The sequence below is a fragment of the Haliotis asinina genome, chromosome 11, assembly GCF_037392515.1.
Source record: "Haliotis asinina isolate JCU_RB_2024 chromosome 11, JCU_Hal_asi_v2, whole genome shotgun sequence".
NCBI classification, from domain to species: Eukaryota; Metazoa; Mollusca; class Gastropoda; order Lepetellida; family Haliotidae; genus Haliotis; species Haliotis asinina.
The window spans coordinates 36528720-36546208 of NC_090290.1; the positions used below are offsets into that span (position 1 = coordinate 36528720).

The window sequence follows — 17489 nt, forward strand, 5'->3', positions numbered from 1 at the left end:
ACGAGGAGGTGGCTCGCCACGGGTGCCAGGTCATCATGAATAGACATAAACAATACACTGACAAGGACAGGGAAGGGTTTCAGCGTGTTCAAGTGTCATTCGATGACAGGTGTTGGCCTTCCCGTTAGCTATCTATCCTTCCGCCTTTGCCGGCCATCCGATACTAGGGGAGGATAGCAAAGCTATTTAACTAACCGGGATAAGCTCAGTTAAGACTGACGAACTGACTGACTGATTGACAAAACACGGAATCATACAAAATTCAAAAACATTTAATATTGATCTGAAAAATGTTTATTCATCATACTATCCTCTTCCACCAACATGAACTTTGCAAATGTTCAGTGTTTGCACCTTAAATGCCGATAACACCGGCCTAGAAATAGATATACTCCTGTGCTATTAAAGATAATTACAAGCGTGGTACATATTGTACAAATTACTACGTGTTGTTCTTTCTATTGGCTGCCTGGCCTCTAGGTTCTTCTGGAAACAGTGATGTTAGTTTCTGGAGGGCGGACACCTGCCACGGTTCCTATTCCATCATAGTTCATTGTTCCCGTGCAGGAAAATGTAAATGCTTGAAGAACACTTGCGAATATCAACATGACTTCCCTTTCAGCAACAACTGATCCGGCACACTTCCTTGGTCCTGAAATATAGGTAATTGTGATGCTATAGTACTTATATGATTTTTCTGTTTTATTTATTCATTGTTTAATATTTATTCGTTCTTTAACGCCTGACTCAGAAATGATCTAGGTGATTGAAGGCGGGCTGAAAAAATAGCGTCGTGATCAGACAATCAGACATAGCATTATGAGCATCGATCTGAGCATTCTCTATATGATGACATGTGTGCAAGGGTTTCAAATCAGTCAACCTGATCATCTAATCCCGTAAGTAGCATCTTACAACAACCACGTGCAATAATCATACAGTAGCGCATTAAAATAGCCTTACATACAGAAATATACTTGACATCCCACTGACTACGCTAAAAAGGGCCCGTATTCAACTCGCAGTTGCTGCCTTATATAGACACAGGGAGGTTAAATGCAATTCCAAACGTTAGTCTCAAATGATGCACTTGCAACACATAGAAACTCATTTCCTTGGTCCTGAAATATAGGTAAATGTGATTTTATGACTCATCTACTATGATTATTTTGTTTCCCATGTTCGTTGTTTGACGCCGCACTCAGCAATGATCTCGCTGAAAAAAATGGCATCGTGATAAAACAATCCAGTGATAACATTATCTGAGCATTTTGTACACGATGACACGTGTCACCCAGGTCAGTGAGACTGATCACTCAATCCAGTTTGAGGAATCTTTCAACAACCATGAGTTGCTGAGGACCAATTCTAACAACAACTGTAATATGAAAATTAATACTCATAGTATAGCACCTCTACATATCCTTAAATATTGTAAAAATATATAAACCCATTGAACTTTTATATATTGTTAATATCTTACCAATTCCAAAAGGCATAAATGCTGGAGGCAACTTCACACTGTTGCCATCCAGGAACCGCGAAGGATCAAACTCTTGTGGGTTCTTCCACTGTGTCTCGTCCATATGAGCCGATCTGATGTGGTTGAACATAATTGTCTCTCTCGGAATATGGAAACCCTTCAAGTCCATGTCAGTTCTTGTGAGATGTGGTGCAGAGATAGGAACTAGAATGGAAAGAAGTCAGAATAATCCTTTCGATCGGAATTTCCCCAAAGAGTCACCTTTACGTAAACTCGTCTGCTGTCACATTTAAATTTGCCTGTCATGATAGCACGTCGTGTCTGAGGAACTTCAATAAAACCCGGAAACCTAACTGAACTGTGAGACATAAGTAGACAAACTGCTTCCCATTTAACTTTCTCGTATATCCATTGAGAACTAGGGCTTGGAGTCCAATGTTGATGAGCAATATCCGTCTTCTTACAAAGCAACGTGCATATTCATTGTTCATGACACTTTGTAGTATTGCCTCGAGTCTTCTCAGTTCATTACCAAAAAGTGGTAGCCAATGGATAAAAGACAGACAGACAGACAGACAGACAGACAGACAGAGAATTCCAATATGAAAGGGCAAATAATCTGTTCACACTGGAACATATGTAGGTTAGAATAACAGTCGCCTTAGACCTGGAAGAACTTTACGACATTAGTTATATCATCTGTAATATCATTTGCATTTTTTGGTTATTATAAAAATAATGATTATAAAATAAAAGATTGTGTATAAATATAGAAACAGGACGTACTATGTGTCATTCTGCATTCATCGTGGATTTTCTGCTCACCTCAAATGAAAACTGGAGATGATTCAGATTATAGTAAGACATACATTATTTCGTAAACCCTTAAAAATACACATGAGAATTTTTTAAGCGCCACCTGTTTCCCAGCGGCATTATTAAACCTTTGATCCAGACAGGCTCTTTCAGACCTAGCACACTGGAATGCTCACGTGCTGCGAAGGTGCCAAGCACATTTGGGATATTTAAATTTCACACGAAATTAATACACAAATTCCACTAATCCCTTTTCATATTGAGAACAAATATCTACTTCATGAAGAGAGTAATGGTACAGTTTTAATCTACAGTTGTTTCCCTTTGCCAAGATTCCATGACTTAAGGCTTGACGCCAACCTTCGACCTGCTGTTGATTCTTTATATGTCAGGACAACACCCTTGTTCCTGTGAGCTTAATCTAAATGTGATCGTCCATAAGAGCATTTTCATAGAAACCAGTCAACGTAAATTTGAACCTACTATTATTTTAATCGTGTTCTATGTTCTTCTAATTTGTGGCTAGACTAATCAAAATTGCTTTTTTCCTTTTTTTTAAATTGGGCCCATCAATACAAGTTTCGAGGGTATTGATACAAGTAGTAATGTATGAGTATTCAATGGTGAAACATTAAATATATGTGTAGGTATATTGCACAGTCATAGTAGTTAGCATTGGTCATTCAAAATCAAATAGTGGGAACAGAGGAGACCATTTTTTTTAGAAAATTACTCTGAGGGAATGATGTAAATTCAGCTAGGGGCCATGCAAGAAGCAAATGTACAGTAAATCCCCATGGTCCCCGATATGGTCATCTACCTTCAGTTGTTGGCAATCTAGAGTCTGATTTTATATTGGGGTCACCTGGACTTTAACAGTCCCTGCCACCTTAGAACAAAAAAATGGCGCCAGCGTGAATAGCTTTGATGTAAAAATGCGCATTGTCTGTAGCGTAACCTGTCAGGAACCAGTAAAATGCAATATATTGCATTGTTCTTTAACATATCGTTTCATGATAACGTGTTAGTTTCTACACTAGTTTATACTTTACTATCTGTGATACACTCGTAGGTTTACTGTTCTTCGTCAACTGGCTTTTAATTTCCACTTTCATTGCTCTCTAATACAAACATTAATTGTTGGAATTTTGCCGATGTGATGATAAATTTTGACACCCTCACTCACCATTGACGATGTGATGATAAATATTGACACCCTCACTCACCATTTTCTTAGGGTTTCCTCTCTTATTATGCTCACTGAACTGAATGAACTGCCGTAAAACCTATCTCATTTACTCACTCACCTATTGTCACTAGACGCTGTGTCTCATATACTGTAGCACGCACATTTGGCAGATTCTCAATGTCCGAAAACTTGACAGGACTGGATTTGCCGCATACCTTGAGAACAGAGATGATGTCATATGTTCCACATTTTCCAATGAAAATTACATGTGATGATCAGAGTGTGTTGTATTGTAATTTTTATACTTATATATATACATACAGCATACGTGTTACTAAAACATATTTTCCAGAATATCCTACATGTCTACCAAACAATCTGTTTAATTTATTAAAACCTGAGGAAGAAATAGTTTTTTTTTCTTGTTTGGATGATTTCTGGAACAAAAATTCAGTTAATTATCCTTCCGTTGTATCCGGGTTAGTTATGACTGTTTTATATTGCACTCATCTACCATCAATCAAACATAGCTATGACGTGTCTGGTCACCCGGTCAATCTCTTCTTGGCACTTAGTTTGTACATCGGGATGTCCTGCTGCATAAATCACTGCCCAACCGACAGTCCATCCAATTGGGAGTCCCCCTGCAGTGAGACACTCCTCCAGAATCACTGCTATATTGCCATCTGCAGGACAAATGTATTATACATTTCAACATTAACATTTCACATTATCTCTACAGTAGCACGTGATACATCCCACCTTCACCCCCCCCCCCCCCCAAAAAAAAATAAATAAATAATCATAATAATAATATAACATCAACAAATATAATATATAACATACAACATTTCATTCGTTCGTACATTCGTTATATGTTTGGCAAATATAGCTCGAAAAGGTCATATATGCAAATTAATGTTTCTTCCATAAGATTTGTACTAAATGACTCAAACAAGCCAGTCACCCACTTTACAATCGCCTTGTTTCCGACATATCAACTACGAGTATAATCAAACGAATCGTGAGAGTTAAAGATGTATGAAAACACGGAAGGTAAGTGGAACCTTTTTCAGTTGCATAAATCTCGCACTTTATGTACCTTTCGTGGATAACTAAGATGCCACATTTACGTTCGGACACACCGGGACAACAACATGTTTGTTGTCCAACTTGACAGCAAGTGCAGAGACATATTATATGTTGCAGAGAAGAAGAGGATGAAGTGAGACATGGTTAAGTATTGGGACAACAACAAAAATATTCTCCGCGTAGTCAAAGTGTATAGAAACAAATGCAGTTGAAAGGAAACTACTGGTTTGAACAGCCACAAAGGTGTCATGACATTTCCGAATTCCTCTGGGAACTTGTAAGGATAGGACGTGAGATGCATACGCACATTAGTTAAGTAATGTCAGTTAAGCCTCAAGCTTTTGATATAACGTACCTCAAAGATCCATAGCCAAACTGTTTCTGATGAAATGGATCGAACGCGATAATGTTTTACTGTGGTGTTCATTTTGGCAAGTCGATTTTTTGATCAAGATAAAAAGCAGCCGGTTTTTCAGTACAATATAAATGATGGTACCTGAATAATGTGTTGACTCCGGGTTGTCCTTTTGTTCGTCGAGAAAGAAGTCAAGCACAGACTGAGCTCGATCCCCATAGCTTTGCTTTCTGTCCTCGACCTCTGCCTTCAACATTGCGTGAAGACTTTCGTATGCTCCCATTAAATTTCCATACGCCTGGAATACGAATGTTTGTAATTTACGACATTGCGAACACGATTTGTGTTAAGATTGCATTCCAAAACATTATGTATACTCATCAGTGTTATTCTGCAGTTCACTTAAAAGTGGTTTAAGCCTGTCTGACTGTCTACAAACTACAAAACCATACATAGAAAGATCAATGACGATTAAATTATCTTACTCACCTTGCCAGTGCATGGGAAATGCTTTAGTAGGGGTACGGTTGCTAAAGGAGAGAACGTCCCGCCATGTCGTGAAATATCATCTATATACCACAGCAACTTCTCCAGATTAGGATCGGTATGTGCCAGTCTGTAAAAATATGTCACATAGACAAAGTATTATAATAGCAGTAGATGCGATAGACTCATCGTGTATGTTCGTATTTGACTACAGCTTGTATATATTTATGAAGGAGTTAAATTGTTCCGCTTTAATTATTACACTCCGCTTACCATTCCCGGTACTTAATGTTCATGTTTTGGAAGGAATACAAAATGGCAGCGTCCACACAACCTGCTGTTGCCATGTGCTCTGGAAATACACCACGGAATTTCTAGCATGCACTTCTTTTCAGTGTCACCATAAATCCATGGTTCTGGCGTTTGATAGCGTCACAGAAAATTACAAAGTTGATGGAACAAGCTTGACTAGGGAAAGATCACATGTGTAACAGCACGCAACTCTGACGGTGACTCACTTGCAGTAAACTCGACTTGACTAGTTCGTAGGGGTACCTCATTGTGCCCCCTTCCTTTGTTTCAGGGGGTTAAGTCCCTAACTAACTGACAATAGAGTATTAATTTAACAAGGACATTAAGTACAGCCTGATGGGAAATTTTATTGCACCACGGCATAAAACATTCAGCGTATAACATGATATGAAATGCGTATAGCATTCATATCACCATATCTCTTATACACCAACAAATTGAACAATGCATATTGCAATCACACATGATACATGACACCTTTAAATTAAAATAAATAAAGCATCATACTCCATTTCACTTATACACCAACAATGAGTGTTACTGCATCTGTATGTTCATCTGAAGTGATTGGAGAGTGTACTTTTCAGCATTAAGGAGGCTGTTGAGGTGACGATATTTCGCTCTTTTGGGTGTCCGCCTGTTGATATTTTGTCACAACACTGTCTCGTATGTTAGACCTCTGTGTCGAGTTAAACTCCTTTGATGTTTGACGGTAGGATAACGATGTTGTACTAAGGAATTAAGACACTGGTTTCATATAAAATGTAAAATGTAAAAGACGTGTACAAGTTAGTTCACATTTTATTCATAATTATAAACATTTAGTTTACTAAATTCATTCGTAGTGAGTTATTCAATTTCTTACATAAACCTGCGTGCGATTAGAATGTTCAAATGATAGTTTTCATTATCATTTCCACAAAATCAGTTATCAGAAACGCACAATTAGAACAACAAAGCTCTGTCGTTAGGAGTAAAGATGGGGGAAGTCATTCTTATCTAAAATCTACATCTCTCACTTACTGATACACTGGTATAAGTGAGTGAGTGAGTGAGTATAGTTTTACGCTACACTCAGCAATATTCCACCTCTATGGCGGCGGTCTGTATATAATCGAGTCTGGACCAGACAATCCAGTGACCAACAACATGAGCATCGATCTGCACTGTTGGGAACCGATGACATGTGTCAACCAAGTCAGCGAGTCTGACCACCCGATCCCGTTAGTCGCCTCCTACGACAAGCATAGTCGCTTTTTATGGCAAGCATGGGTTGCTAAAGGCCTATTCTACAACGGGTCCTTCACGGGTCTACACTGGTACAAAATAAAGGAGCAATGTTCACATTATATTGTAGATGCTTGAATATTGGTACTATGGATAAAATGAATTGCACATGCTACATACGTGTGTGTAAATGTTCATTGTGAACAATAGGAAAAAGGGAGGACGGATCTCGCGTGGATGCATTCAAAAAGACTGCAAATCAATAGTCTCAATACTTGGAGACCACAACCACAAGCCTTTACACAAGGAAGTCAAAGTAATTATGTTTTCGACTGTACCAAAAATCACGATTATTTTTAAAAAGATATGAAAGGAAAAAGCAAAATCAATCCTCAATTGTGTGCGTGTGTGTGTGTTTGTGTGTAGGTGTGTATTCCTCATAGTCTGACATAAGGATTATTCTAATACGTAGTAATGTAATGTACGGTTTGAAGTATAAGGTGTTATATATTTCAGGTGAAAGAATGTCATATTCTGTATAGTCCTGTTTTAAAGTTGTTTAGCTCATAGTTCCTGTGTGTATCTGTCTGTATATCGTGCCTTCACCAGAGTGAAGTAAACATATCAATCACTATAACATATGAACTGCCTTTAGATTATTAACTATAAACTTTCTTATGCCAATATACATGTGCATATACCATAATGTGTACAAAAAGTTATACATAAACATACATAAATCTCATTCTTTATCATACAGATATTTGAAATTACTGTCACAAATGAATTCACAAATATATATGACGTTTTGCAGGGGGATCCTTGTTTAGATATTTTCTGGTGAACATTGTTTCATGAACCGTAGTTAAACCATTGAGTTCCCATTGTTTAGAACTAGTTGACCTTAACGACATCAACCAGTTTGTTTTTACACCATTACAAAGGTCGGACTTATGGGACGTAACGCATTTATTGTATCAAAATGCTAAACCCATTTACCTAAGGCTGTAGGCCATGCATAAGGGCTTTATTTAAAGTCAGGGAATTCGTTAAAATTTGAACAAGATAAGTATCATTGGTATGCAGGTCCGCTGGAACCGTTTAAGAAAACATTTGTTTATCCTGGAACACAAAGAAGTCCAATATTCCCTTTTAACCCTCAAAGGTGGTCCTTGGATTTTTCTGGACATTTCAAAGACGATCAGTGTTTCTCTTTGATCTCTACAAAGAGGTTTATCTATCTTCAGAAAAGTGCCCCATTGATGCATATTTTTCCAGCCAAACCATGAAACCAGCCAAATGAGTCTGTGCGTCTTATCGAACGTTCAAAGGAGGTTTCTAGGTCCAAGTCTCATTTTCCAATTTCATATTTAATTTTACCTTTTTCCAGTAACTGCGGCATATCGACAAGTCATGACTGCCCTGTCTAAGGTGTCCCCGGGCTGAAAGTTTATCTGTCCCGCATTCGTGAAGTCATCAATAAGTATCTTTATCTCCTCGGTTAGGACTTTTTCATGTTCCACACTGTCAATTACTCTAGCAAGACTTGATCGCAGCAGTTTGCCTGGCCCTGTCCAGTCCTCTCCACTGGCATACAAAACTCCTGGAACGAAAGCATAAATAAAATTGTAACTTGGTGTCTGAACAATGTTATGTGTGCATATTAGTCTTGGCAGACTCCACGAAACTGTAAACTTTAGGGAGCAATATTAAGTGACGTTGAGTGATTGAAGGAGTACAGTCATGTATGGTCAGATTTAAGAGTGGTCGGCGAATATACTTGAATTTGGACTTATCTACCCTTGTTATAAACATGTAAACCACTATTTCTGGATGGGTCAGTTTCTTGAAAAGTAGATAAAGCCAGCATACATTAATCATGTGAATGCCAAAAGTAGCCTCGGTTATCTACCAAAACCAATAATTTGGTGAAAGAGGCAAATTAGTCTCAGTCAAAATTGTTTGGGTCAAAATGGTACGGATGGTTGATAATCTAACTGCGAATCAGTTGATGATCAAACATTCATTTCAACGCAGAATGTAATGAAAACTTCAGACCAACTCTGGTAAAAAGATTCATAACGTTTGTCTCCAAAGCACAAAAGTTACATAACGAAGTAATTCTGATTTGTTACTTTAAACGCAAAATAAATTTTCAGTTCCGTGCTTTACAAAGTATCAATATGTCGAAGATACTGTTGAAGTATGGTACACATTTCGGGTTATTGCCAGTGTGCTACAATTCAACTGATGTCAAAAAGATACTTTGATAAGGTCAGTATTGTCAGTAAGGTCAGTATTTGTGTCACTTCACGCTAGAGTTGTACTGCACTGCACTGACATGCTCTAAAACCCTTAAAACTGATGGGTAGTACATGTAATAGGACATCCTAATGTATTTATCGTGTGCACACTTTTCAGTGTTTACGATTTGAAACATTACCACTTTGGTTTTCTTTATTTATTTTACACTGATACTGTAAAAAAATTGTGAAACATATTACACGATGATCTAAAAGGCCTATTGGTATCCAACCACCAAATATACACACCCCTCATGTACCGTTAAAATGCTTAGTCATACAGTATTTCTAATACATTCCTTTTGATTGTAATGTGATGTAGTTTTCGATTCTTTTCTAAGTTCACAGGAGTTCAAAATATGAATATTTCCCTAGGTGATGAAACATTCGTAATTTTTCAAAAAATTCAAATGTTTCCATGACTTGAAATATTTTGCATAACGTAGTTCATGTTACCAGTACTACAACAAAATGGTGCAAGGAAAACTTGGTTCACGTTGTGTTATTCACATATGCTCGCGCCTTTAAGTCAATGTTCAGACTGAGGGGCTAGGCAAAAGATTGTTATGCATGCGGACTGCCTTCCTTAAGGTCACCAACTACCAACTACCTCAACCCATTGCCAGTTCTTCAGACAAATGTGAGTGGGAGACAAGGACTGCATATTAAACAAACTTAAATATTTTCATTCACATTGAGATTGATAGATAGTTGTTTAGGCCATGCAATATGTGATTACTCTTTCCTGGTTTAATGGGTGTTTACTAACAACATTACTGCATTCAATCAATAACAAAACATCTGTAAAAATACTTGTGCACGGAACCTGTTTAAACCTGCATTACTCACAGATTCTTCATTTATGCCGAAGTCCTTGAAATCAAGGCTTATACCGATAAGCGCCTGGGTAAGAAAAACATTGTGATGCAAGTGGACAAGTTTCCACTAGGTCACAGGCTTATTCACCCTCCTTCAACGTTTGGTCAGTCGTTTATTAGAAAAATGTAAATACAGATGCTACAGTCTTGTATGGTGTCATTCACATGGAGATGTTACATGTCATTGCTCTCATCTGGTTTAGTGGGTGATAACTACCGACAATCTTACAATCATTATACACTGCAGTTCTTTATCAGCTGTGAATGGGTACCCCGCAAGGATGGGAAAAACACATTAACCCTGTGCTGCAAGAGGTGTATGATCCCCAAAGAGTTGAGATTGATAATACGACGTACCTTTGAGATGGACATCCTGTGACACAGGTAAACACAAAGAGCCTGAGAGCACCTGGGCTGGATGTCAGCGGTATACAAATGTTAGTGTAAAAAGAGAACGCCATATCGAGGTCATTTGAAGTGTTTGCGGAAAGGTCAGAACATTTTGACCTACCTTTAATGCCCGTTACAAACAAGCGCAAAATCACCAGAAAAAAAGACCAATAGGTTATAGTTCAAACAAAAATGGACCACTTCATTCGTTACTACTGTGTTCGTGAGAAAAAAATCAAGTTATTTCACCTTGAATATCTGCCCATACAAATACATCAAGAAAAAGATGTATGTGGGAGAACTTCAAAAATATATGTATGGTCTTTAGAAGCCATTGATCCTATCCAGGGCATGTTTCGATCCATGTTTAAAGGCTACTACACGTTATACAAAGAGCAAGTCTTTGAAAATAGGATATTTTTTTATAGAATTAGATAACTCCGTTTACACTGCATTAGCCCTAATGAGCCCGGAGACTAAGAACTAATGGGGACCTAGTCTTTCTTCAGGTTGGACTGTCGTCTTGCAGAAAGGGTGTGTCGGGAAGTTTGCAGTACGAGACCGACTACTGGCATATCTATCTTCCCAGTGATACAAAGCTACAACCGTCAGTATGTATAGACTATTTCAAGGTTTCATTTAATTATGAAGCATCTAATGTATCTAATGTGTCTGCCAACGTGTCTACCACCTTCTGTGCGTGTATTGAATAGCTGATAATGATTAAATGTAGCAATTCCCTCTCTGAGGAACGACTTGAAACTTGCAGAACTTGTTGAATTTCCGAGATACATTGTGCTGTCTGTAATAGCATTTGGAAATATCTACAATCCATATCATAAGTCTGATAATGTATATATTCATTAACCATTTTCACAGGTTCACAAATATGTTGGACCAGTAACACAATCCAGGTCAAAACTGACCTTCAGCACCAGATGTTGCAAGAGAGAGCTAATGTGATCGGAGGATCGTTTTCACTTTCATGTTTCATGCATGCCATCGCATGTCACTTGTGAAAATCGATGTTCATGACCATGTGATGAATAACTGTTTTGTTCATGCCATTAGATATTAACAATACTGACACCTGTATATTTTATGAACGTGAAAATGAAAATGTTTATGTCAGTATTATCTACGAGTTAATGTTTAACGTCACATCGGCAATGTCTCAGCCGTACCGTGACGAGAACATTTAACACTTAAATGAAATATATGCATATTGTAAAAATCTGTCAACGAAGGGCAGTAAATCAACTAGAATATCACACTTGGAATTCAAACTAGCATGGAAAGCTAAAACTAATGTCACAATTTAGACAACGCAATATAAAAACAGGCTATAGATCGCAAACAACAAAAGGTAGATCTATTATCTACAAATGTCTTTGAAGTGTTTAGTATTTAAATCTACAGGTTTCTGTGGGAATTGATCTTCACCATGTATTCCTTCGTGACAAAGCTTAGACTAAATCGTCATCGTGGACCTTCTTCAGCTACATATCTGTGCATGTAAAAGTCGGTTTACAGGAAGAAGTAGCTGTAAGAGGCTGGACCTGTAATGTCCTTCAGTATTGTCGATGTGGACTTGAAACATGTTCTCTTCATGTTGTCATTGTTAACATGTCAACTGGGAATACACGTGACTATTAAGAACAGTAGATACGAATTGATATAAGGAAATTTTGCTTGCACAATTACGACATGACGGATACATCATTCTTAGATGAACAAAGAAAGACATCTGGAATAACAGAATTATACATTTAGAAACTTCTGTCGTGTGATTTTTATGATAGCCCCCGACACGGTTGGTTACGCTGGTACTAACTAAAGCATGGATGTTTTACTGTTCAACGGCGATCGGGAATTGTTTTCATGATCCAAATACAAAGTACTAACCGTTGTTTTTTTGTTGTTGTTTTTTTGTAGTAGTTTTCATGAAAACATTGCCAATCAAACTTATGTATGATCTTCAAATGATACAGCTGGAGGACATACTTTGGGTCAAATTAACTTTAATTCGTTTAACTCATATTTTCCTCATCAAATACACTTTCTATTAAAAATTGACTATTGACGGTACCAAAACATTTTTGCGATAAGCATATATAATATTATTGTCCTCAACTGTAAATTATCATCTGAGCATTCCTAAACTATTATTTTGAGAAACATCGGTCAATCCAAGCCAGAGTCATTGAATTAAACCATCCAGTTGTTTAAATATTAACAGAAATTAAATGGTATGTTCCACCTTAACACGGTCCTTGTATGGTAGTCATGCACGGTAGCTGGTAACAACGGACTTGACAGACAGAGTGACAGACATCTTCATTCAGTATACAGGGCCATTGCCCACATTACAGAATAGAACAACAATATATATATTTTGTTTCATGCTGGTGACAAGTGACTTGCATAAATTGTTGCCTTGTACAGCTATCCAACCACGAGCACAATGTCTAGTGATAATACAAGTTCGAAGTCACACAATTTGTACAGTACAAAGACACACTATAAGCTTCTGACACGTATCATTTGGATCTAAGTTGTAGAATGATAACTGGAATTTATGCATTTCTAATTTTACGTACCTTTTTCAAAAACTTAGCAATACTTATCAAAATGTTTTCATCCCTACTTGACAGAAGTCTTACAAACGTTTCCCTACACGGGTTACTTATATAAATATAGTGTAAACATTCATTTCTTGCAGCTTTATAGCGTTGACAGGTCTTCAATAGGTGGTATTCATCTTCAACTAATGACATGCCTTTATCATGACAATATGAACAAAGTCTATTACAACAGGGTGTATTATTATGCCTTCCCGTTTCGACTGCAAGTTTGAACGTATTGCATCTGAACTGGCTAAAACATGCTTGCAATGCCATGGAATGTCTAGAGATAAATATCTTTCAACATGCAGCATTGTCTTAATTGAAAGTATGTCTGACATTTGTTCAAAAGTGAAACAGTATGATACCAATCTTGGTTCAAACAATTAAGCAATCTCTGCCTAAAGAGTGAGATAAACGTTTTTACATTTCCGGTGTCTTGATTTCTCCACAAAACACCAAACCCAAATTGAAATAAAATATTTCTGATATTATATATGCGATGCCCTTGTAATTATTCCTACATCATCAAGTGTCTTAAGCATGCTATAGGCTTGATAAGGTATTCTGTTTTTATCCATCATAGTCAAATTACAACAGTATTTAAGTGGTTTTAACATGTAATTATACTGAAGGGGAATCCTGCCACATTCACCCAAAGCCATAACATTACATGTATATTTATTCAGCCTCAATATTGTCTTGCATAACTGTGTTTGTACTTTTTTCAATGATTTGTGAATACTGGACACCCCATACCTCTGTCCCATACGTAACTATAGGTAAAATCATTGTATCGAAAACTTAAAATACATCTATACAAGAAATTAATCCATATTGATACTGACAGCTCAGCTCTAGTCCTTGATAGAGTAGGAGTAAACACAACACCAAGGTATCTATAGCTATTAACAACCTCTATTCTGTTTCCCTTATAGTATCACGGAACTACGGAACACCGTGATTTTAGTTGTATTCATGTTTACCTTCATTCCTGTCTCGTCACAAAACCTTTCCAGAACATTCTTTTTCCAACAGTATCACTAAAACCAGAAATGTCATACGAAAAAAAATAATGCAACCACATTTGGACACTCTTGAGACATGAAAATACCATTTCCACCTTGCTCCTCAAACAAAAGTAATAACTGATTTATTAAAATGATAAATATCACAGGGCTTAAAATGCAGCCTTGCCTAGCTCCGATATTAAACTGAAAAACTATGTTATACCACTGGGCGTTCTGAATACATTGAAATCATTAATTTCTGAAATCTACCTCTAACACCGATATCATATAAACTCTGAAACAAGACCCTATGGTTTATACAATCAAATGCCTTTCTAAAATCAATGAATACACAATAGAATCGACCATGTTTCTTGGTAAGATATTTTGAACGATTGCTTGCAAGGGAAATGGTTGATCAACAGTTGAATGATTTGGTCTGAAACCAGCCTGTAAATCTGAGATAACATTTCCCTTATCATACTACGTTCGCAGCCTCTTATCTAAAACAGCAGCAAAGGTTTTACATAGAGTATCTATTTGTGAAATCCCTTTATAATTATCCACTATCTTTCTATCTCCAGACTTATATAATGGACAGATAATGCCTTTACCCCATTGTGCTAGAAATACACCACTATCCAAAAGACTTTGGTCAATAAGGGAACAATGTAAGTTTTAGTGCATTCAAAAGCTCACCTGGAATACCATTTACCTTGTTTAATCGGTCACCATATTAATCATTTTGGGGCTCTGGTTTCTGGACCATCAGACAAATTACTGAAAAGAGACATGTCAAACACAGTCTCACCCCCAGTACGTACCTTTCCCAAGGCATTTAAAAGCCTTAACTCCAGGAATGAAGCTAGGTCGGTCGATGGTGTTCTCTTCCTGTTTCACAAACGCCTCTTCTATAGCGTCATATCCAGACACCACGATCACCGGATATTGTCCAAAATATATCCTGGCGACTTCGCCATATTTCTTGTGCACCATCGGGAAGAACATATGAGTATTATCTCTCCCTAACAACGCCATGTTGAGGAAGGAACCCAATATCGGCCATTTTGTTGGTCCAGGAGGTGTCTCTCCATCTCTGCCACACTTAGCTGCTATGTCCTCTCCAGCCTCCATTGTGAAACACGTTACGCTAGATGGTGTGACCCTGAAAGTTGAAATCAGGGTCAAATAGTGTTTGCAGTAATGAAAAGATCGTGCACTTTCATAAACTCGTAAACATACCGCGTTTAGCTTGAATGTTTTGTATTCTATCAACCAGGTTCCTGCGTGACTAGGTTGTGTGCACGACTAAATGCAGTCTTTGTCTGACCATGTTATGTATAGTCAAGCGTTATAAATCCAAGCATGAAAAAGATTGTGCAACATATGGCAAAACTATGAATCATAAGTGTATTTATTCTGTCATATTCATACATTTTGGGCGGTCAGTTTCCCCGACCCAAATCAGTAGAGAGGAAACTTGTAAAGGTCATAGTTTGATACCTTTTTGTCAGTCTTACTTCCATGTCCCAATGTAGTCATACCCCTTTCATCTGGAATAAAGTAAACGTACAAAGAAGATAGAAGGGTAGCGATGTGTACTGGTGTGCAGTGATTAATAGACAAGTGAAGATCCCGGGTCAGAATAGGCCTTCAACAAACCATGCTAACAGGCTACTAACGGGATCGGGTGGTCAGACTCGCTGACGTGATTGTCGCATATCATCAATTCCCATTTGCGCAGATCGATGCTCATGCTTATGTTACAACGAGGTGTTTCAACAAGAACTGACGTTATCGTGTCAGGTATTTTTGAAAGACAATACATGATACTCATACTGTTGATCACTGGATCGTTTGGTCCAGACTCGATTACTTACCAACCGCCGCCATACTACTGGAATATTGCTGAGAGTGGAGTAAAACTAAACTCACTCACTCAGTGATCAATAACCCTATTGTGGATGGGTAGCTGTCTGCACTGGTATGCAGTGATCAATAACCGTATTGTGGAAGGGTAGCTATCTGCACTGGTATGTGGTGATCAACAGACTCGTCTAAAAGCCAGGACCACAAGATTGTGAAAATGTGGTGCAGTTTGCATGGGATGTAATTTTCACAATCTGGAATGATTTAGCTACCATTTGATTTGACTACCATGCAGGGGCCCTTTTAAGGTGCAACATGACATGTCAGTAATTGATAGCTAGATTTAATAATTTGATAATTCTGGTTTGGATTGACGGATTTTCGTCAAAATGGTAGTATTGGGATGGTCAGATCATGATTTAAAATTGTGAACAATAGTACTACATATATGATCATCAAGTTAAGGTTAATAATCTGCCATGACAAAATGTGTAAGAAATCCGCTTGAACCAGGAAAATATAACACAGACAAGTCTAAAATATTCAATAATATACTGAGCAAACAATGAGCAAGTTACAATGAATTAAAATCCAGATTTCTAGTAAAATGCAACTGAGTCTAAGTTTAAGCTCGTTTCCACAGTGAGCAGTTAGGCACGGAATCTTGAATAAAGACTTTATGTATATATGTACACACAGTGTCAGGAACAATCGAGCAAACCGTGGGTATTTAGGGTCTTTTTATTCCTTTGGATGGCAGTGTATACTTGAAAACCCATTACAAGGAAACAAACGTTGGTAGCGATGTTACATAATATCTGTTCAACAGTAAATGCTCTAGGTTTTATACAGTATCAAAGATACCAAACATGTCAAAGATACTGCTGGACGATCACTAAAATCACACCAGTACTTAACAGAAAAGTGGAATTGTATTATTCAATTATTCCAGATGTCTTTCGTTGCTCTTCCAAGAATGATGAATGAGTCTTTTCATCATAACGCAAGCAACATTTCCGTCATATCAATTCGTATTTATTGCTTTAGTATGCATAGTGTATTCCCGTTTGACATGTTAGTCAAAGTCAAAACTGTAAAGATCACAGGAATATGTTTCAAGTCTAAATACATTTGTTGAAGTACAAAACAGGTTCAAGCTCTTACATGTACACCTTCCTGTACATGGACTTTACTTTCACAGATATGAAGTCGAAGAATGTTTCCACAAGTTAGCCAGAACGCATTTGCAACATTATCACAGATGGATATTAATTGAAGTTCTATTGGCTTTAAATACAAAACGTTAAAAAACGTTCACAATATTCCTAGAAAATGTCAAGATAAACATCTTGCTTTACTGTAACGTTCATGAAAATATGAGACCCGTGAAGGTCCCGGGGTAGAATAGGCCTTCAGCGACCCGTGCTTGCCATAAAAAGGCGACTCTGCTTGTCG

At 37.5% G+C, this 17489-nt stretch overlaps 1 protein-coding gene across 1 annotated transcript; it reads right to left on the reverse strand.

Moving 5' to 3' along the window:
• Nucleotides 1-251: 251 nt before the first annotated feature.
• Nucleotides 252-15520, reverse strand: LOC137256616 (cytochrome P450 2D6-like). The gene is made up of 9 exons (XM_067794498.1): nt 15408-15520; nt 14990-15330; nt 8341-8563; nt 5425-5551; nt 5077-5233; nt 4038-4174; nt 3607-3703; nt 1484-1687; nt 252-652 (listed from the first exon to the last, which is right to left on the reverse strand). Exons 2-9 carry the CDS (start codon nt 15297-15299, stop codon nt 477-479), a joined length of 1431 nt encoding a protein of 476 aa, XP_067650599.1. The 5' UTR covers nt 15300-15330; nt 15408-15520; the 3' UTR covers nt 252-476.
• Between the last annotated feature and the right edge of the window lie 1969 nt (nt 15521-17489).

Bases quoted from the DNA above. Each gene is read 5' to 3' on its own strand.
- LOC137256616 (XM_067794498.1), bottom strand. From the start codon at position 15,299: ATGGAGGCTGGAGAGGACATAGCAGCTAAGTGTGGCAGAGATGGAGAG. The intron at 5,234-5,424 runs GTGAGTAAGATA...TTCGTATTCCAG, and splicing joins ATTTCCCATGCACTGGCAAG to GCGTATGGAAATTTAATGGG. The intron at 3,704-4,037 runs GTGACCAGACAC...TCTGTTCTCAAG, and splicing joins GCCAAGAAGAGATTGACCGG to GTATGCGGCAAATCCAGTCC.